This window comes from Candoia aspera, chromosome 3, assembly GCF_035149785.1.
Source record: "Candoia aspera isolate rCanAsp1 chromosome 3, rCanAsp1.hap2, whole genome shotgun sequence".
In the NCBI taxonomy this organism is placed as follows: Eukaryota; Metazoa; Chordata; class Lepidosauria; order Squamata; family Boidae; genus Candoia; species Candoia aspera.
Window position 1 is genome coordinate 4,905,412 of NC_086155.1, and position 22,759 is coordinate 4,928,170.

General features: G+C 45.5%; 1 protein-coding gene across 1 annotated transcript in view; it reads right to left on the bottom strand.

Annotated features, from left to right (window-relative positions):
- Nucleotides 1–5,222, bottom strand: part of UCKL1 (uridine-cytidine kinase 1 like 1) — a 42,706-nt gene extending 37,484 nt beyond the window's left edge. Inside the window, exon 1 of the mRNA XM_063296887.1 lies at nucleotides 5,125–5,222. Coding sequence (XP_063152957.1) covers nucleotides 5,125–5,201 — 77 coding nt within the window. The 5' untranslated portion in view covers nucleotides 5,202–5,222. The remainder of the gene's footprint in view (nucleotides 1–5,124) is intronic.
- Nucleotides 5,223–22,759: the final 17,537 nt, after the last annotated feature.

Here is a 22,759-nt window from a genome sequence, read left to right on the forward strand (position 1 = left end):
GCAAATTTCACCACTGGGCTCCAGCATGACACTGGTCCGCCCCCAGTCTCCCCAGTGGTCTGTCTACTTACAAAGTGCGTGACTTGAATCTTGAATCTGTGGCCCCTGCAGCGGAGCCACTGAATGCGTCCAAAATGCAGAAGTTCTCATGAAAAGGCTGGTTGAAATTGGAACCCGGGGCAGGTGTAAAGTTTGAGACCTCCAGCCATCTATTACACCTTCCTGGATGTGATGTGCAAGGTGGGTTGTGTTCTCACAAGATCCTTACCCTGTGTTAACTGGACCATGGCTACCTCAAAGAACACAATTTTCAGGCCCATGCAACAGAATGTGTAGTAGACACCAAGTGTGGTTGTGCTCCAGATCAGGAGCAAATCTCTCCTCATGTTGATGGGCCTGAAGCTGGAAAACCGCAATTCTTCTTTGTGGAACACCTCCCAGATCCCAAGACGACCATGGAAGACTCCTGCCCTGCGTTCTGCCCTTGCATTCTGACTTCACACGCATGATCTGGAAAACCCTACCAGAAGCACGGAGGCAAAACACACTGAGTCTGGTTATCCAGTCGCTTGGTGTCTTTGCTAACCCACAGTTGGGTCAAGTGAACACATCTAAGGCCCGCTGCATTGGATGAGACCAGAAAAGAGATTAAGTCCATAACCAGGTTAGCACGCACTGCCAACCTAGCCAGAGAGACACTATGATCAATGGCTTTTCTGTAATTTTTGGAGGCCTTAGATAGTGACCTCTTCCAAAAACAAGGGGCCATTCACCCACAGTGGAGGAATGGTTGGTGAAGATGACGGAACTTGCTGTGATGGCTAAGTTCTTTGATCAGAGAAAAGACAATATCTACATTTACTGCTGACTGGAAACCCCTTAAGACTTCTTGTGTGAAACAGAAAAAAAAAGTGAACTTATGATCTATGGTTTTGATAATGAGAAAGAATACAGAAAAAACAGCTACATTGTAACCACAGAGGAAGAGGTAAATTTATAATGTGCTTATAACTGCTGTATAGAAGACTGGGAGCTACATCTTTGTACCTTTTTTCCCTTTCTTTTATATTTTTCTGTTCCTTCCCCCCCCCCTTCCTTGCACTTTTAGCTTTCTCTTTGATTTCTTTCTTTTTCTTCACTTTTTCTTCTTTATTTATTTTACTTATTTATTTGATTTCTATAGCCACCCATCTCAGCAAGTGACTCTAAGCGGCTCTTACTTTATATTAGTTTGGATCTTCCTTTTAAAAATAAATAAATAAAATAGTGTGGGTGTGAGAGGGAGAGAATAAAACAAAGACAAGGGGTCTTTCGTTGATGCTGAGTGGAGTACCCTCCACCCAAGCTGAAACCTGCAAAAAACTAAGCCTGGCACGTTTTACCCACCCTGACAGTCCTCTTGAACTGTGTTGGAAGAAAGGGGAAAATGCTACTTTAACACGGGTACAGCTAAGGTGGTTTCCTTCCCATGCTGGGGATAAGATGAAGGCAGTGCCATGGAGACACAGCTGAAAAAAAGGGAGGCTGCTAGGCCTGCTGGTCTTCTGGTTTGGGGCAAGTGGCAAAAGGTCTATGGGGCATTTAGGATTTACCTTCCTTTCAACTGGCCAGTACAAGGATTAAACTGCCCCCTAGTGGCAGATGTGGGCAGTCCCTGATATACCAGATACTCTTCTCTTGTCCTGAACAAAAATAAGTCATCCTTGTCTTGTATGGTTGGCACCAATTAATGTAAAGTAGGCATAATGGTATGTGGGAAAGACCTTGGGAGACTGGGTCCAGAGACGCTGTCAAGGGAACAGTCAGATAAGAGGCAGCTTAGCCCGCGGCTGCATAATGGGTGGGGAAAGAGGCTCAGAAGGGACCCTCCCTAGTTTCTTGGGGTGTAAAGGAGAAGGCGGGAGATCTGTACTTTCAGACTTGCAAGATGCTGTCAATGTAGCTTTCCAATAAAGTAGAATTAGCTCATCTAGCCGTGATTCCTGTCTGGTCTACCTGGGAAGGCTGACAGTAGAGCAACCACTTGCAATTCTGATATAAAGTAGAATTAGCTCATTTGGTTGTGATCCTATCTGGATTACCCAGCGAGGCTAACATCAATCTTGCAAGTCTGAAAGCACAACTGGTGAGTTTTCCTTCTCTGGAGGACTTCAAAGAAAGGCTGGATGGCCACCCGTTTATTATGGATCCTAAACTGAGCAGGGAGATGGACCAGATGACCTCTAAGGCCCATGCTGGCTGGGGAATTCTGGGAGTTGAAGTCCGCACAGCTTAGAGTTGCCAAGGTTGAGGAACCCTGATCTAAGGTATCTTCCAACTCTATGATTCTATGATCTCCAGAAGAAGACGACACCCACAAAATATATCTTGGCCACTGTTGAACGATTCACAGGCTAAAGTCACACACAAGACAAAAAGCTAGTTTAAATCGGAGTCAGGGAGTCTGTGGTACAGCAAATTGGGAGAACGCAGCCACTGTTTTAGCCACCAGATAATACAACTGGTTTTTTCAGGCATCACGGGTTTTGTGAACATAACCACTGTGTTTTGCTAACCTGGTTTTAGGGTTAAGCATGTGCGAATAAAGCCACAAAGTTAGGAGTTGTCCTACGCCTAGGACAATTCCCCAGGAATTCATTCACACACAGGTGCAAACCCATGTCTGCCACATGTACATGGAATAAAACAAAACATTCAGAACTTTTTAGAGCCATGGCATGCACACCAAACAGATTATCCACTGACCTAGATCAAAAGCCTTGAGATCACCTTAAGTACTTTTAAAAAATACAAGTGGGCGAGTGGATAAATGGAAACAGCTCCTTGCTTTCTGCATTTGCTAAAATGTCTCATTCCACGCCCTGCACAGCCTTCTGAAACACCTTTATTAGAAGCAAATTAGGAAAACATTTAAAGTGCCAGGCATCCCAGGAGGCTAACCCGCAGGATGGATTAAATGCCAGTCCAAAGGAGGCTGCCGGTGTGGATGGGTGCTGCCAAGCAGACCATGGCGCTGGGTCCAAAGTGTGACATTCACAGCCGTTCCAAGACAATCAGTTGATCATGACATTTCAACAAACAGCACTGCCGCGGTTTGGAAAGAAACCTTCTCAAGAACTTTTCACCATTAAAATATGAGTTAGCAGCACGAAGAATAAAGCAAAAAGAACTTAGCTACAGGAAGAATCATGTTAAACTTGATAAACAAATTGCAGAGAATGACTATTTGCATATTTCAATTCTAGCCACCGGCTGAAGCGGGAGGAAAGGAAAAAAATAATTCAGTCTCAAGAGACCAGCAGGCAAAAGTGCCTGCTTTTGCCTGTTAGGTAAATAACTTTCTCTGCAGGAACTACCGCCTTTCAGCCTCGTGTCCCAGATCTTCCTCAGCAGCTGGAATGTTTGCAAACATTCGGCGCATCACACATTTCGGTTAATTGCTTTAGGGGGGCACATGGTTAAGACTATGATTTCGCAGCACTGTCCCTTCACGTGACTGACTTGAGCTGTAGGAAGTCCTGCCTCCAGAACAATTAATTTAACTTTGGTAATCTACAGGGAGATCAAATAAACATTTTGGAACCCATTTCATTCACTGACGGTTCTCTGTATTGTGCATACCCAGAAAACACGTTAACTTGCCATTCAGGCTAAGCGTTTTGTGTGAATGCAGTTACTGCTTGTACTCAAACCTACCCTGGATGGACACTCTAATATCCTGAAAATCAAACCACCAGGAACAACTGAAGGATCGGGGTATCCTGAACCTTCAAAAGAGGCAACTGATAGGAGATGGGACAGGGATCTTCAAACTCTGAAGGGTTGTCACACAAAAGGAGCGGACTTATTCTCTCTTGCCGCGGGGGCAGAGCCAGAACCAGTGGGTTAAAACTATAAGGAAGGAGGTCCAGGCTAGACACCAGGAGGAACTTCCTGTCTGTGCAAGCTGACAGCCTGTGGAACAGGCTGCCACATAAAGCGGGGGTTCTCCTTTGCTGGAGGTCTTGAAACAAAAGCTGGATGGCCATCTGTCAGAGATGCTGTAGTATAGATGTGCCATACACTTGTTTCTAACATGCCACAAGATTCCTGTCTTTTTTTTTTTTTGTATTCTGTATATTCTGTATATTCAAGACAGTGCAGATATTTTAAAAATGTGTAACTTCCCCTCGAATGACATCTTACATGCTTAAAAATACCTACAGACAAATAATTTTCTGGTGTGCCACAGAACTCCTGCTATATTCAATATTGGGCCACAGATTCAAAGAGGTTGAGAACCACTGCTCTAGGGGAGTCTCCGGGGAACAGAGGGTTGGACTAGATGACCTCTAATATCCTTTCTAACTCTGTGATGTCTTTTTCTGTTCCCAGGATCTTCAGCCTACCTGGGCCAAAAGTTTCCTCTGCCTAAAATACATCCACCAGGGTGGGATGCGGCTCTCTGATTTTCCTCTTTCGTAGTACTACGACCCCACTGAATGGACACACAGCAGGAACAGCACCACAGAGCAGATCTGCACACCTCCCAGCCCCCTCTGGACCTTTGTGCCAAACGGCTGAATTGGTAGACCCCCAAGGGGCACCGCGCCAACCTCCATGCGTTAACCCTCTTAATCCTCCCATTGCCGCGCACCAACCTGCTGCTAAAGGAAGAAGAGCCACGCCAGCTGCATCAGCCGGCAAACCACAATGTTGCCGTCCCCCGTGAGGATGGCTATGGGCTTCTGGGGGGTGGGGGTGAGGGGGAAGGAGGGAAGGACGGGGAGGGTTGGTGAAAGAGCCTGGATCGTAGAACACCGCCTTCTTTTCCATTCGTTCCCCCAGGATGGAGCCTCCACCGCCAGGAGCAGTGTACCTGCAACTTTCCTCGGCCCCGGGGGCAAGAAGGCCATTTTCGCCTTCTAAAGGGCACCTGGCTGGAGATGCAGCAGGGGCGCCTCGGCCGCGCTCCGGAGGAAGAAAAGCAGCAACAGGCGTCCCGGAGCGCCGCGCCCGGCAATAGGTCGCCCGTCCCTGGAGCAAGGAAGAGGGTCTCGCTCGCCGCCGCCCCGAGGAGGAAGCCGCCCGGCCCTTTCCGCCGCGCCCGCCGCCCGCCGCCCCCAGCCCCGCGGGGCCCCTGACCTGCCGTCCCCTCGGTCGCCTCTGCCCGCGCCGTCGCTCCCTCCGCGCTCGGCACCGGCGGCGAGCGCTGCAGCCATGGTCCCTCCGATCAGCTGTTGGGAGCCCGCGAGCGAGAGGAGGCGGCGGCGCCGCGTTCCGCCCTGCGGCTTGCTGGGATTCGTAGTTCGCCGGCGGGGGGAAAGCCCTTCTGGCAGACGCGGAGGAGCGCTCCGGCGGACTACGAGGCCCAGGGAGCTTCGCAGCCCCTGGCATGACGGGAGTTGTAGTCCTGCAGCCCGGCCGGGAAGGCGGGTTCGCGCCAAAGAAAGGAAACCAAAAGGAGGGTGGCCAATTGTTGCTTAACGACCGTTTCTCGGGCTTAGAGAATTGCGACGTTCAGAGAGCAAATCGCTCGGCAGGAAGAAGGCGGAGCGTCGGATGGAGAGACTGAATCAGCGCGAGGCGCGAGGTCTTGGCAGCCTGGTCCGGCTTGTGAGTTTTTAGGGTGCTGTGAGTGCCGCGGAGTTTCTGTCCAGCTCAAATGCACCGTTTGGGAATCTTCTTTTGCTTTCAAGGGTGCCCGTTGAACTCGATGGGCGAAGTCGGTATGTTGGCACGGATTTTCTGCCGCAACGGTGGCGCCCTGTCGTCGCCACGTGAAAATAACCGGTTGCAGCCCATAAGCCTGCTGCCCTAATTTTGGACAAGTTGAAATTAGGACATTTAGGACATTCATTCGGCCAAACCACCCACTAAGGAAACTCCCAAGCTTCATTCACTTGCACCCTAGCTGACCTTGGCTGATGTCCAATAACTAAGCAAGTTTCAAACCTGGTTAGTACTTGGATGGGAGACCACTAGGAAATCCCAGGGATGTTGGCTAGACTGGCATGTTAGGGAAAAAAAAAACTATCCCAGAAGAAGGCAGTGATAAGCCATTTTGGTAGGAGTCCTATTTCATCTGAGAAAATCTTTCCTTTTTAAAAACTTCATTTTCACTTAGTCAATTATCTCAGCCAGAGATTCTGTAAATAGACAGAAGGCAAACATGGGGTCTCCAATGGGATACAGGTAGTCCTCACTTAACAGCCATTTATTTAGTGATGGTTTGGACTTATGACGTGCTGAAAAGACTGACTTACGACTGGTCCTCACATGACCATCGCAGTGTCCCCACCACGGTCATGTGATCACAATTTGGGTGCTTGGCAACCAATTTGCATTTATGACCGTTGCAGCTTCCTGTGGCCACGTGATTGCCATTTTTGACCTTCCTGGCCGGCTTCTGGCAAGCAAATCAATGGGGAACTGCGTGATTTGCTTAACAACCATGTGGTTTGCTTAACACCTGCAGTGATTCACTTAACGACTGTCACAAAAAGGTCGTAAAATTGGGTTGGATTCGCTTAATGACTGGAAATTCTGGTCCCAATTGTGGTCGCTAAGCAAGGACTACCTGTAATCCAATGCTGTTGACTCTGATCTCTGCTCTTTTGGAATCTACCACTTTCATTCACAGGATTAAAGAAGTTAGTAGCCACTCAGCCTTTTCAAAAACCAAACCAAAGACTTAAATCGATCCCTTTGTACCTGTGTGACTGCAGCCGGCCACAATTTAGGTGAGTTAATGAAGCCTGAGAACCAGCTCCTAAAAAGGCAAAGCAAAACAGATTTTCCAAACTTGACTGCAGAAAACAAGAAATCCCCCCCAGTTCCCACGCCAGTGTGAGAAAAATACGTTTTCAGTTAGCCTTGATTATTTGTGCTTTGAGTCCTGTGTTGATTCCACACCAGCACCCCCAGCACAAACCAACGTAGCAAACTCAACAGATGGTAATATCTGCCCCCATAGAAGACAAATGTTTCAGGCAGGGCCGGGCAGGCTGCAGACCTAACACTGCCTGCTTGCTGGCACGCGTCTTTCTGGCACGCCGGGCAGCTGTCCGAGGGAGCCATGAATAGCATCAGGGTTAATAGCGGCTTTTTAAGGAAACCTGCCCACAAATTAAGGGGGGCACAAGATCTGTCAGAATGAGGGGATCTTGACTTTGCATTCTTGTCCCCCAGGTCAGTCTGGTGATCTTTTTCAGGGGGGTTGCCGTAGAAAATAAGAGTCTGCTATGAGAGAAGATGGTGATTCAGAGGTCCTTTCATACTGCTGCAGTGCGACCTCGTACAGCACAATAATCTCTGGCTTCTTTCCACAAGAGTTGATGGATAAAGTGCTAAGTTGGCCCGACCCTGTTCCATTGATCGTGGTTTGTAATTATGGCTTCTGTTTTGGGATTTTATGGTTCTGCAATTTTATTTGAGTCTGATTCTCAGAGACTGCCCAGACAAGTCCCTACGGTTTTCTTGGCAGGTTTTTCAGAAGTGGTTTTGCCGTTGCCTCCTTAGGGCTGAGAGAGGGTGACTGGCCCAAGATCACCCAGCTGGCTTTGTGGCTAAGGCGGGACTAGAACTCTCATACCATGCCTGATTGGCTCTTGGGCCGAGAGAGAGGGACTGGCCCAAGGGCACCCAGCCGGCTTTTGTGCCTGAGGCGGGACTAGAACTCTCATACCATGCCTGATTGGCTCTTGGGCCGAGAGAGAGGGACTGGCCCAAGGGCACCCAGCCGGCTTTTGTGCCTAAGGCGGGACTAGAACTCTCATACCATGCCTGATTGGCTCTTGGGCCGAGAGAGAGGGACTGGCCCAAGGGCACCCAGCCGGCTTTTGTGCCTGAGGCGGGACTAGAACTCTCATACCATGCCTGATTGGCTCTTGGGCCGAGAGAGAGGGACTGGCCCAAGGGCACCCAGCCGGCTTTTGTGCCTAAGGCGGGACTAGAACTCTCATACCATGCCTGATTGGCTCTTGGGCCGAGAGAGAGGGACTGATCCAAAGCCACCCAGCCGGCTTTTGTGCCTAAGGCGGGACTAGGACTCTCATACCACGCCTGATTGGCTCTTGGGCTGAGAGAGAGGGACTGGCCCAAAGCCACCCAGCCGGCTTTTGTGCCTAAGGCGGGACTAGGACTCTCATACCACGCCTGATTGGCTCTTGGGCTGAGAGAGAGGGACTGGCCCAAAGCCACCCAGCCGGCTTTTGTGCCTAAGGCGGGACTAGGACTCTCATACCATGCCTGATTGGCTCTTGGGCCGAGAGAGAGGGACTGGCCCAAGGGCACCCAGCCGGCTTTTGTGCCTAAGGCGGGACTAGAACTCTCATACCATGCCTGATTGGCTCTTGGGCCGAGAGAGAGGGACTGGCCCAAGGGCACCCAGCCGGCTTTTGTGCCTAAGGCGGGACTAGAACTCTCATACCATGCCTGATTGGCTCTTGGGCCGAGAGAGAGGGACTGACCCAAGGGCACCCAGCCAGCTTTCAGGCCTAAGGCGGGACTAGAACTCCCGGTCTCCCGGTTTCTAGCCCAGCGCCTTCACCACAACACCAAACTGGCTCTCTGCAGTTTTATAGATACTGTTTTTATTGTTGTGAGCTGCCCAGAGTTGTGTTTAAGATGAGCGGCCATACAAATCTGATAGATAGATAAATAAATACATGCATTTGTGTGACACTCCCAGCCACAAACAAACTACATTATGGATGATGGGCAAACTTGGCTGCTGAATTTCCAACAGGTCTTTCTTGCTCTTCTTCAAGATTCCTGGCATTAAAACGGGTTTGCAAGTAAGCTGGAGAGCACAATAGGTCTTCTCCCCAATTCTGGAGGGAATGGACTACAAGTCCCATCGGCTTCAGCCAGCCAAGAAGGCATGATGCTAGAAACAACTAACAAGTCCAGGAGGTGCTGGGTTGAGAGCTTGTTGTCAAAAATTAAGAGGTGTACTTTCCTTGTGTTGAAAACAGATAAAATTAAAGTCTCCAGTATTCTGAGCAACAGTATGGAAGAGGCTTTCTATTATTACAGTCCTAGTGGTCTCCCATCCATATATTCCTAGTGGTCTCCCGTCCATATATTCCTAGTGGTCTCCCATCTAAATACTCAAAAGGTGTGACTTGCTTGGCTTCTGAACCAAGATTTGAGCCATCTGCTGGTCACCTTCCCCAGACCTTCAGGTATGTTGGATGGATGGGTGAGAATGATGGGCGTTGACACTTCTGGAGGGCATCTGTTGGGAAAGACTATTTAAAATGTTAGTGCTCTCTTTAAGACTTGTCATAAGTTTGGACCCAGATACCATAAAGCATCCAGATCCATATAATCAGGCAACTGCCTTCCGTGAAGCCAAACAGCAGGCATTGCATTGAGAATGACTATGCAGATGAGCTGTGATCCTTCAAGTGTGTCGGTACCGACCCTTTCAGGCCATTCCCACCAGTCTTCAGTCCTGGTGCAAGGCACGCTTGCCTCTGGTGATGCCTCATGTTGGGGCTCTGCTTCCAGGGCCTGGATGAGTTGGTCCCATTTCCCCAGCACTGACTATGCGCTACCTCGGGAAAAGACGCAGCTGCTTTAAAGAGTGGCTTGCTCCAGAGCATCATATGGGACTTGACTCTGAAGTACTGCATGGTGCAAGGGCACACTTTTATTTATTTATTTATCAATCAGTCAATCAAATTTGTCACCGCCCAACTCCTTTGAGCGGAGGAACTCTGGGCGGTTTACAATATAAAACAATAAATATATAATAAAATTTTGATCCTGGTTCCTCAAAAGGGATATAGCCAAGATGCAAAAGAGGGCAAGCAAAACAAGGGGATAGAGAGAAAGTTACTCTACACCAGTGTTTTTCAACGTTGGCAACTTTAAGATGTGTGGACTTCAACTCCCAGAATTCCCCAGCCAGTGTGCTGGCTGGGGGATTCTGGGAGTTGAAGTCCACACATGCTGGCAGGGGAATTCTGGGAGTGGAAGTCCACACATGCTGGTGGGGAATTCTGGGCATTGAAGTCCACACATCTTAAAGTTGCCAAGGTTGAAAAACCCTGGTGTAGAGCATTCTTCTCCAACTTGGGCCCCAACATACCTGTTGAGTATTAGCCAGTAGAAATGCTGCATTGCAACAGCTCCATCCAGTGGCCAGCAGGGAATTGTGTAATAAAATTTTTATTTTATTATTATTCAAATTTAATTACCGCCCATCTCCCTCAAAATAGCTTCTTAATTGCTGGTTGTGTGCAAAACTGTATTTTCAACACATGCACACCTACTGAGTTTCAGTATTGTTTACTCCCATGGGCTTGGATATGGAATTGCAGCTAAAATCACAGAATGCCCAAGTTTTCATTACAAACAACAGTAGTACAAACCAGACTGGGGGACACCCCACTAGATTCCTAAAACTCATTCATGTTCCAGGTCCCACCTGCCCCATCTAGCGGGACCCAGGCAGAGGGCCTTTTCTGCTTTGGTATCCACCCTTTGGACCATCATCCCCCCCCCCCCCCGAGGTCAGACATGCCCCAACCTGCTGGCCTGTCGCCAGGCATTAAAAATCTGGCTCTGCGGTCAAGCCTGTGGCTCTGATAGTGTGGGTGAGCCCATTTCTTGGCTATATCGTCTGTGGGATGTTGTGATTGTTCTCAGCTGCTACTTTATGTTATTTCTGTTTTTAATTATTGGTTGTGTTTTTACACTGTTTTTGTTTCATTTTAATCGTGAGCCGCCCAGGGTCATGGGCATAGGAGATGGGCGGCCGCATACATTTATTAAATAAATTAATAATAAATAAGATTGACAGCCGTTTTGGTATCAGTTCCTAATGTAGGTGGCTGGGAAAGTTTAATTAATGCCAACTTGTCCCGCCTGTCATTTTATTATTGTCATATTTTATCAAACTTGTAGCCACAAAAGTGCATTTGAGGGACATTTGAGTAGTAAGTACTAAGTAAAGTAGTAAGTAAATCCTTAGGTCCATACGTGGACCTAAAGATTTACTCTTTGATTCACATAACTACTGGACCTTAAATTGGTCATACCAACATGAGGATTTCTAGCTGTGTTGGGGCTTTAATTCCTGGAATTCCACTGGGATCAAGAGGAAACCATCTTAACCAACCATTAATTCTCAACCATTTAGACTCCTCCTTCAAAAGAAGGCTCTGTTTGAAAGAAGCATGTCAGAGAAACAAAATAATCCCACCTATTTTTGGCTTTTACAAGTAGTCCTCATTTAACAACCACAATTGGGACCAGAATTTCGGTTGCTAAGCAAAGCGGTCATTAAACAAATCTGACCCAATTTTACCTTTTTTGCTGTCATTGTTAAGTGAGTCACTGTGGTTGTTAAGTGAACCATGTGGTCGTTAAGCAAATCATGTGGTTCCCCATTGATTTTGTTTGCCAGAAGCCGGCTAGGAAGGTAAAAGATGGTGATCATGTGACCACAGGATGCTGCAACAGTCATAAATGCGAACCAGTTGCCAAGGGCCCAAATTGCGATCACATGACCATGCGGATGCTGCAACGGTCATAAGTGTGAGAATCGGTCATAAGTTGTTTTTTTCAACACCATTGTAAGTCTGAACTGTCACTAAACGAATGGTTGTTAAGTGAGGACTACCTGTACTTCAGTTGCAGGTACAAGGATCTGCAAAAGATGGTCCTCGGCTCTACAGCGCTCTTTGGAGATGCTCCCAGTCTTATCTCTAGCAAAGCTGTTCTCATTTAGACTGACAACGTGGCAAGCTTCTGGGCATTGGCATTTGCTCTATTTCTTGCCAGAGCTGGTAGTTAAAATTATTTGTTAGTTTACTCTTTCTGAGAGGGGCAGCCTTCCTCCCAACAATGTGGATTCCAGGCAAATTACAGATCTTGAGCATTAGGGCCATCTGGGGATAGGGGAGAGGTCAGAAAAGTCAAGGTGGGGACGCAACTGTGCAAAGTCGATTGATCAGCAACCGTTGGTTCAAGGCCACAAGGCAGCTGCATGAAAGCAGTTGAAAGGCAGCAAGGAGACAAGATAACAGATCCAAACTGACCTGGGGCTTAAAGGAGATTTTGCATCCTCCCTCTCAAGAAGGCAATTGGTTCACACGCTGCAGTTAAGTTTCTTATCTACCCATGTCGGGTTGTTTGAGTCTGAATTCAAGCCGAGCTGGGCCAGGTCACATGGCCGGGAATTTGTGCCAAGGTTTAGCTAAGGACTCTGACATTGTTCTATATTCCCAAGCATCGTCTAGCTGGATTCTTGGCTGGTCCCTGCAGATGTTTTCTTATCATGCCAGGTAATAGCATCAGCGCTGATGTTACCAGCCCGTTCTACCCTGAGCTGCATATATTGCCTCATTTGGTCCTAAGACACCAGAGGCTTTCATTCTGGACTCTTGGCACAGAGTGGCATGCAGTGGGTAGGGATCACCTTGGCTGCAGCTGTTGAAAGGAGAGAAGAAGCTCAGCTCGTGCAGTGTCAGCCACCCAGGTAGACCAGACCAGGAAATCAGCTCCACAGGAAGGCTAAAACCAATTTTAGTGAGATGGGCTATAAGGAGAAAACCTTGCAAGTCTGACTGTGCTGGACCCCCTCCTCTTTCTTATACTCCAGTGAATTGGGGAGGTGTCTGTCTGAGCTGCTTCCGAATATTATCTTGTTTCTCAGGGCTTAAAATATACTTCAGCTCCTTTTGTCTAGGTAACGGTTCTCATACATTTTTGTCAAGGTCATCCTCCTTAGTCTACATCAGTGTTTTTCAACCTTGGCAACTTTAAGATGTGTGGACTGGTGGCTGGGGAATTCTGGGAGTTGAAGTCCACATATCTTAAAGACAACAAGGTTGAAAAACACCTGAAGTTTTCAGTTTCTGAAACATGTTGAAGCCACAGGTAGTCCTCGCTTAACAACCATTCGTTTAGTGATGGTTCGGACTTACAATGGTGCTGAAAAAAAATGGACTTATGACTGGTCCTCACAGTTACAACCGTCGCAGCGTCCCCACAGTCACATGACGATTTGGGTGCTTGGTAACCAGTTTGCATTTATGACCATCACACCATCCTATGGTCACATGATTGCCATTTTTGACCTTGCTGGCCAGCTTCTGGCAAGCAAAATCAATGGGGAACTGTGTGATTCACTTAACGACCATGTGGCTTGCTTAACGCCTGCAGTGATTTGCTTAATGGCTGCTGTAAAAAAGGTCGTAAAATTGGGTTGGATTTGCTTAATGACCGCTTTGCTTAGCAACCAAAATGCTGGTCCCAATTGTGGTCGTTAAGCGTGGACCACCTGCATTCTTTTTCTGCTTGGCACTCTTGGCAGACACAGGGAAATATACTTCTGTATTTTTTTCAAGTCCATAAATAAAAAAAGAAATAGTAATTAACACAGTTCATACCCCTCTTTCTTCTTAGAGATGAGAATCAGAATAATTAAGGGGAAAAAATCTTAATTACACCAAACAGGAAAATTTCTCAAAAACCTAACCTCCTCCAGCCTGAAAGTCTATGCTTGTCAAAGAAAAGGAATGGCTCAAACTGTTTGACTCAATTTAGCATACTTACAGTATCTCTAGGTCTGTAAATCTGCAGAAAGGACAAAGAAACCAGGTAAATTAGTGAGTATAAGGCCCCTGCAACCTTTTTCTAAGGGAACTGAATCCTTAGTGAACTACACTGGTGTTCTTGATACACCTCAAGCTCACAATGGAAAGTAGCAGTACTTACAAACAGGAAGCTTTTAATTAATGCTGCAGTACAGCACGGCTGAATGGGATTTGCTATAAATAAATAGGTCTAAATCAGCCTTTCTCAACCCTTTGACCCTGGAGGAACCCTTGAAATATTTTTCAGGCCCCGGGGAACCCCTGCACATTCACGCTCAAAGAAAGGCCAGAAGTTACAAAATTATTGTATTCGTTTCATGGGTGGGCCTGTGTATAGGCACTAACCGTGTTCTTAAAAATAAAGAATGAAACTTTCTTCTTTAATGTGAAGTTTGTTTGTTTGTCAAATTTGTCACCGCCCATCTCCTCTGAGCAGAGGAACTCTGGGCGAAGTTGCCCTAATTTGAAATAACTTCTTAAATAGTGTTCTCCCAGGGAACCCCTAGTGGCCTCTCGCGGAACCCTGGGTGAGAAACCCTGGTCTAAATAAACTAGAAAAATATTGTGCAGAAGGTATTGTGGGATAATTTTACTCATTTATTGAAATGCTACATGGAACTACATTTTAATTCTACTACGTAATGAGCAGAAGGACTAACCCTGAGGAGCAGGAGGGAAAGCCACAACCAAGGCAACAGCCAGATAAAGGAAATTTGACTCGGAGGCAGAAATGTAATTTGAGAAAGCATCTCAGGCTTGACCCTCCCTAGGTCTCACGAAGATAAGGGGGGGGAGGGGGGGAGTGTATTCAGACCTGCAAGGTTCTGTTACTATAACATTATAATAAAAATCGTATTAGCATTCATAACTAGGATTCCTAGTCTGGTCTACTTTGAAGGAAGGGCTATACTACCTTGTAATTTGAGGAAAGCCATGTGAGTCATCCCCTCACCAGATGGCTTTTGAGATGATACTCTAACATGGGAAGTAATAGTAATAGTAAAGCTTCCCATCAGCTAAAAATAGAAAGACAGGAAGACAGCTATACAAAGAAACTTTCCGGAAATTAATTGCAAGCAAGGAAGCAAGTGAAATGCTTTCTTTTTATATAAATCAATATTTTAAAAAATACTTAGTTTCAGTGTATCCATTAGAAAGATTGGAAAGTGGCCATGTGACTGGGTTCCTTTGACAAAACCTTCAGAAGGATAACAACCGGAAAAGACATTATCTATCCAGTTTATTATTGACTGGAAACCGCTTGTAACTTTTTGCATAGAATGGGAAAAAATGAACTTACGATCTATGGTTTTGATGATTGGATAGGATAGATTATAGAAAGAAGAGACACGATGGAACTTTGGAGAAAGAGGTAAATCTACAATTGTACTTACAACTACTGTAAAGATCAGAAGCAAACTTTTTTCTTTTTCTGTTTTTCTTCTACCTTCTTTTCTTTTTCTTGCCTTTTTGCACTTTAGCTGTCTCTTTTATTTCTTCCTTTTTCTTTTTTTCTTATTCTGAGTTTGGATTAATTTTTACTTTTGTTTTTAAAACTTTCGATATAATTATATGAAAGAAGACTAACAACTGGCAAAGGTTTCTTCTGGTCCACACACGTGCGAACCGTTCTACAATATGTTTCTTGCAGAGGAGTGTCCTTGAGCTCCGGCTTGCACACTTTTTAGGAGTGACAAGGATTGACATCTAACTTATCCAGAGGCTGCCAGGTTGGGGAAAACGCCTTTTGGCAACTGATGCTGAATGGAGAATTTGATTTTCGCTCATATTATTAAGGAGATGACGGAGGGTGGGCTTTTCCAAGTGCTTGGAACAACTAACTCACCAAGGAAAAAAGGAGGGGAGTGGAGGGAAGGGAGGGGAAGGAAGGAACAGGGAAGTGGGACGGGATAGGAGAGGGGGAAGAGGAAGGCAGGGAGGGAGGGAGGAGGATGAAGTTCCTGGCTGCAAGTGAGTGGTTGGGTTTGTGCCAAGGCCACAGATTTTTTTTCCCTAAGGGAAGGCTGATGACTTAGAACAAGACCAGGAAGGAGCATGTAGACAGAAAAGAGGAAAAGGCTAGAAGTCATCTGTGGAGTGGCACCTACTGGCCTTAGATGTAGAATATACAAAGAGAAAGGAAAAGCAATGGGGGGGGGGCGTATTTCAGATGCTGGACATGCAGCTGGAGAGGACACCACTTGGTTAATGTGGAGTGGAGAAAAGACCCAGCGGTGGCAGAAGATCGGGAGGACTAGCATAGAGAAGCTTGTGAGAGTGTAAAAGACCAGGGGGAAGGGTTGTGCTGGGTTTGCAAAGATTCAGATTGTCAGATCCCCCCGATCAAAGGTTTCACAGAAACCCTTATCGGAGCATCTCCCATCATTTCCTTCTTCATGGAATGGACTCCGTGTTGCCAGATGGGAGGGGGTGTGAAGTTGGAGTGTGAAGTGGTTTATTATGGCTATGGAGGACATCAAGGACACGGGGTGGAGATATGCCAGGAATACCATCTGGAGGGGAGGGGGGTAACATGGTTCATGGGAAAGGGGACTAACTAAGGAATGTAGTTTTTAAGTTAGGTTTGAGCGGGAACTCTTTATTCGCAGCTTGCCTTCTGTACCGTTCATTACACTTCATTAAAACAGTTAAAGGAATCCCAGCCTCCTGACTGTGATTGTGTGAATGCTCGAATGACCAGGTGCTGACACTGCCAGGTTGGGGAAAACACCTTTTGGCAACTGACGCTGTATGGAGAATTTGATTTTCCACCCCATAATAAGAATTCTTCTTGTTCTTTCCTTTCCCCTGGAGGATAGGAAGCCAAATGACCCAAAAGCTCAATTGTTTTTGCTTATTCCTGCAGGACCCTCACCGAGGTGTTAGTTTCAGCAATGCCTGAAAGGCCCTTTGCTGTCCTGCCAATCATCTCAGCAGAAACAGGAACTTGTTAGAGCTAACACAAGCTAATGAATGGCATCCCCAAGCTTTCATCGCTGCAACTACAATCACATTTCCCCAGACAGCCCCTTTGATCCCTACATCTGTACCGTTCGGTTCTCTTCCACCAGATGTTTTGCCCTTGGGCTCACCATGTCCCCCCTTGCTTTTCAGCTCCTGATTCTTGGGGGCCTCCCCCACAGCTGGCAAAGCGTTTGGCTCAGCAAAAAGAGGCTTTTAAAGTCTTCCTCTGGAAGCTGCCAGAGGAAAGATTATCTGCAATTTGTCTCCTCTCACAGCAGTGGAAACACCGTGAGATTAAACAGGGGAGTTTGCAAGCTGCAAATGCCAAGCTTCCGGGTCTGGAAGGAAAATGGACCCCTCAAACAGAGTTAAAAGGACCTCGGTGGAAATGTTAGTGCCGTTCTTCCCTGAGCAACTTGACCACTTTAGTGCTGAATTCATTTACTGTAAACAATAGTACATTCAAATGGGGAGTTTAGGTAATTGCCACACAGACATGTACATGGCTGAGATTCTTTGAAAATGTTTGTCTCACCCGCTTCAGAAGAATTTCATCCTCCTTAGTTTGCAAATTTAAATCCGTTTCATTAGGAGTTCAGTGGGGCATAGTTTTGTGTAGACACATCCCTGTGCAGACATATTTACCCTGTGGTTGTGAACATTATAGTTAAAAAAACACAATTGCCCTGTATAATAATTCACTGACCCACGAGAAATCTTTCTTCAATTCAAGATGGAGCTAGGGTTTGTGGCTAAATTATAAAAAAAAGAAATCTCCCTGAATTTTTAAAAATTGCACTTAATATAAAGACATACAAATCCACGTGATCGTTAAGTGTTTTAGGAAAAGGCATTTCATGCTGTGAGCAATGCATACATCTGTAACTCACTGCAGAGATCTGGAAACCACACCGGTAGAGGGATGTGGTTCCTTGGTATTTACAGCCATAAGCAAGTAGCTTTGACAGCCCAATTTATGTCCATTGTTCCTTATCTGTTCCCTGATCCCTGTTCCCTGATGATGTCACCTAGTTGGGTAATGAAACATCTGCAAGCAAACAGCCAAGCTCAGAGAGCACAAAGGACTCCACAGTTCAACTGTGAGCTACATGTACAATAGTCCTGGCTTAACAACCACAATTGGGACCGGAATTTTGGTTGCTAAGCGAAGCAGTCATTAAGCGAATCTCACCTGATTGTACCACCTTTTGCGGTGGTCGTTAAGCAAACCATGTGGTTGTTAAGTGAATCACGCAGTTCCCATTGATTTTGCTTGCCAGAAGCCAGCCAGAAAGGCTGAAAATGGTGATCAATTGACCACGGGATGCCGCAACAGTTATAAATGCAAACTGGTTGCCAAGCGCCCAAATCATGATCACGTGACCGCAGACACATTGTGATGGCTGTAAGCGTGAGGACAGGTTGCAAGTTGGTTTTTCCACCACCGTTGTAAGTCTGAAACATCACTAAACGAATGGTTGTTAAGCGAGGACTGCCTGTATTCTCTTCTCTTGTTCCCTGATCACTCTGGTATTTTCATGTGCACATGTTCTTTTTACATCAGAATTCTAGAATTCCCAAACAAGAAACAGTTTGGTATTGCGAGATTCATCACTGCTCCCTCCCTCCACCCGTTCAGCTACCTATTTCCTGATTCTCGGAAGAGAGAGAGATGCACAGAATCATCAGCCCTATAACGTGTGGTATGAATGATTTTGCATCAGAAATGGAGAAGTTGTGGACTTCCAGACGTAGCTAAGAATACATTCCCAATTGATACTTATAGGCAGAGGTGTGCACAGAACCCTAAGTGATGTCACTCATGCCATTATGCCATCACACAAACGATACATAAGTGGTATCATTTGCACGATGACATCGTAGGGTGCCTGGGTTGCCTATGGTTGTAGGGAGCAGTGCAAGACACAGAATGTGGGGAGCAAAATCAGACTGAGCAGGGGAAAATCTCACCAAGATTGGAAACAGGCAAGGAGCAGACCATGTGGACAAGCCACTGATTAAGGTTTATCTAGCAGCTGCAGCTACTGTCTTTGTGTTTTAAAAAACTCTCCTACTTTTCTGATGCATCCATTATAAGTAAGGTGGGACAGATTGGTAGGAAGAAGCATGAAACTAGCCAGCCATAGTTTTATTTGATAAGCCATGATTAAACAGATCGCCGTTTGTGTAATTTCTATTTGAGGAGTTTCTGTCCAACAACCTGGCCTGAAGTGCTTTGAACATATAAGGAACTGGGTTAAAAAATAGAAGTTATTGTTCAGTCCCTGTTTTTCCAGTAAAGACACTCAGGCCAAAGTACAAAAAAGTCAATAAACATTTATTTGATACAGCTGTGGGTTTTTCTTTTTAATACATACAGTACATAGATTTGTCCCATCAAGGGTTTCAGTGGTGCTGATATTAATATTTATTTATTACAGTACTCAAGCGGATATTTTTTTTCCCAATGATTACCAAAAAGACAGATCATCACAAATCAGGAGTTTATAAGATAGTTTACATTTAAAACATTTTTTCTTTTTTTTCCTTTTTTTGCAAATAAACACTTCTTAATATATATTTATATATATATATATATATATATATATTTATATGATTACAAGTGATTGATTGAAAATCATTCTTTTTTTTTAATTTTCCAAAATACACTTATGCATTAATGTTGGCATCAGGGAGAAACAAACAAACATTTGGAGATGCCCTAGAATCAATATCACACAGAAGGGGAAGGAAGGAGGGAGGGAGGAAGACATATGGCGGTTATGTACAAGTAGTCCTCGCTTAATGACCACAATTGGGACCAGAATTTCAGTTGCTAAGCAAAGCGGTCATTAAGCGAATCCAACCCAATTTTATGGCCTTTTTGCGGTGGTTGTTAAGCGAATCACCATGGGCATTAAGCAAACCATATGGCCATTAAGCAAATCACGCAGTTCCCCATTGATTTTGCTTTCCAGAAGCCAGCTGGGAAGGTCGAAAAGCAATCACGTGACCGTGGGACGCTGCAATGGTCATAAATGCGAACTGGTTGCAAGGCACCCAAAGCATGACCACGTGACCGCGGGGACACTGCAACAGGCATAAGTGTGAGAACCGGTTGTAAGAAGTTTTTTTCCAACACTGCTGTAAGTCTGAACCGTCATTAAACAAATGGTTAAGTGAGGACTACCTATGTTTGAATCAATAGTGAGGGGCTTCCATAGCTTAGATAGCTAGATTAAAATAAATGCTCTTGCACCAAAACCCAGATCCTGCTGAACCGTGATATCCTCCCCCAGGACCCCTACAGGGACCGTCACACTTACGTGATCCTGAGCAAGGAGTCCTTGATCTGAGCAATTATAACATTGAAGAAGTGACCTCTGGTCTCTGTGGAGCAGATCCAGGGAAGCCTACAGGACTACCAGAATTTATTTCCCGGTATTGAATCATAGCGAAGTGGGCTTTCTCATCTCAGAGTGTGTGTGGCTGGAACCAAATTCAACCGATTCAGTTGGAGTGATGCAAACAGCTCATACTTCACACTCTTCCCATTGCCCAAATAGATTTTTATGCAACTGACAGTCCAGTCCTGGGCAGAGTTCGGCTGAAAGTCACCTAATTCCACCCAGAATCAGGATCGCCCAGCCAGATTCACAAGTTTCACAAGTTTGCACGTTCTGTGGAGAAGCTGATTGTCAAAATACCTAAAAACCTTCACACGGATGCAAGGAGTGATTTCCATCATTCATTGCGGGATGTTTCTACAGAGGTAGACATCTAAGCGGAAACGTCTTATAGGAAGAAGTGAACAAAAACTTGGCTTTTTACTGTGTTTCTGTTTGCCTGCATGTGATTTCTGCTTTTTTTTTTTTTTTTAAGATCAACATCTAGTGGAGATCTTCAGGGAGGTTAATCCATGTGATAGATTCCTACTGTAAATTTCAAACACATTCAAAAAGAGCTTTGGAAGCTTCTTATAAAAACAGGTCGTTCCAAAGTTTCAGCAAGAATTCAATACTATGTTTAAAGACTCTACCCTGACTGATGATCGCCATGCAAGTTAACTCACTGACAGGAATCACAACCACTTAATGGGAAAAACAGTTGTGCAAATGCACTTGCTCTAATAAGCCAAGAAGGAGCCACGTGTCTTTTTAACACACCTACTGTTCTAACATCAACACCGTGTGTTTATTCCTAATCAGCAATAGATCCACCCTTGCCCACAAGTTTTAGTAACTGTTATTTCTGCTGGGGTGAAATTATTGATATACTGGTTTGCCTCCAAGCTGATAACAAAAAGTAACTAACCGTTTTTCGGGTGTACTGACTAGTGGAAGGGGAGAATGGCATTTCTGAAACAGACATTTTCAATTATCCAGAAAGATAGAGCAGATACAACATAATTAACTTGGCTTGTGAATTAGTCCATTTTCCAGATGTGTGCAATACTGTGAACTATCGCTGCGCAGAGCTTCAGATTCCGAAGGGAAATCCCACCAGAGCAGGAAGGGTCTTGTCCTTCTGCAAATCCTTCAACCTAAACCAGTGTTTCTCAATCTTAGCGACTTTAAGATGTGGGGACTTCAACTCCCAGAATTCCCCAGCCAGACATGCTGGCTGGGGAATTCTGGGAGTTGTAGTCCCCACATCTTAAAAGTCATTATGGTTGAGAAACACTGACCTAAACTGTCTTTAATTGTGCGGAAGACAGCTGTGTGATTCTGGGGAAAAAGATGACTGCTTCAAGAAGGCAATCATGCTCCCCGTAGATCTCAAAGATCCCCTTTTGCCTTGGAACCTGGAGTGTCACGGAACATTGCCATGAATCAAAAACAAATAGCTTGAGCTTGGACACCACACTAAGACCGCCGGTGTTAATCTTGGAATGCACTTACGCAGAATTGATAATCCTGGCATGTTTACAGCCTGTATTACATGCGCACATTGACAGGCCTTGTTGTCCAAAGTCTGGCTGGAAATCTGCAGCCTTGTTTTACAGTAATTCCGGGTTCTCTGGCCTGCTTCATACAGGTAGTCCTTGCTTAACGACCACAATTGGGACTGCAATTTCAGTTGCTAAGCAAAGCAGTCATTAAGCAAATCTGACCCGATTTTACGACCTTTTTTGCAGCCATCATTAAGCAGATCACTGTGGTCATTAAGCGAACCACATGGTTGTTAAGCAAATCACGCAGTTCCCCATTGATTTTGATTGCCAGAAGCTGGCTGGGAAGGTAGAAAATGGCGATCACCTGTCCACAGGATGCTGTGACATTCATAAATGAGAACCAGTTGCCAAGCACCAAATCGTGATCACATGACTGTGGGGACACTGTGACTGTTGGAAGTGTGAGCACCGGTTGTAAGTCGTTTTTTTCAGCACCGTCGTGTGAATTGTCACTAAATGAATGGTCATTAAGTGAGGACTACCTGTACTCTCCCCTTGCCCTTGAAATGAACAAAGGTGACTTCAAACTCTATTAAGCATTTTCAGTACATCTGCTACCGCAGTGCCCAGATCCCAGATTTATGGCTTCTAGTCCAAGTATTTTGTAGGATAATCATGGGGATGAGGAAACCCACTGTTGCACTGAAAAGAAAGTTAAGGGAGTAGATCCAAGCCTTCGTAAAGAAAGGATGCTTTTCTTTGCTAGGTGACAGCACCTTGCTGATCTGGGCTGATCTCAAAAAGCTAAGCAGGATTACACCTGTTTAGTACTCGGGCAGGAAATCTTGTAAGCTAGTCTGGGAAGTTAAAAAGCATTCTGGGTGAAGGGAACAACAAACCACTCCATACTGCTGCCAAGAAAACTATGCACACAGTCCCAGGAAGTTACCAGGGGACAATCTTGACTCAAAGGAGACTTTATCTTTGCATTTGATTTTTCTTTGAGATTACAGCACTCCTTCTGGGTTTGTGGACCTGGTTTTGCTGGGATCTTTAAGTCCAGAATCCCTTACAAAGTATTTTCAAGGCTACCCAGTTCTCCTGCTTAGGAAGACCAAAGCCGTACTTTCACTCCTGGAAACTTTTCCCATCCTCCTTGGATGTTGCTTCAGGTACAGCTCAGGAACAAACCAAGTTTAACTACCAACAACCTTTAGCAATGTTCTAAGTCCAGAGAAACCCTAGTAGCAAAGTCTGCAAGAACGATCATGATGTGTACTAAAACAAGTCCAACATCTGAAGCCTTTGC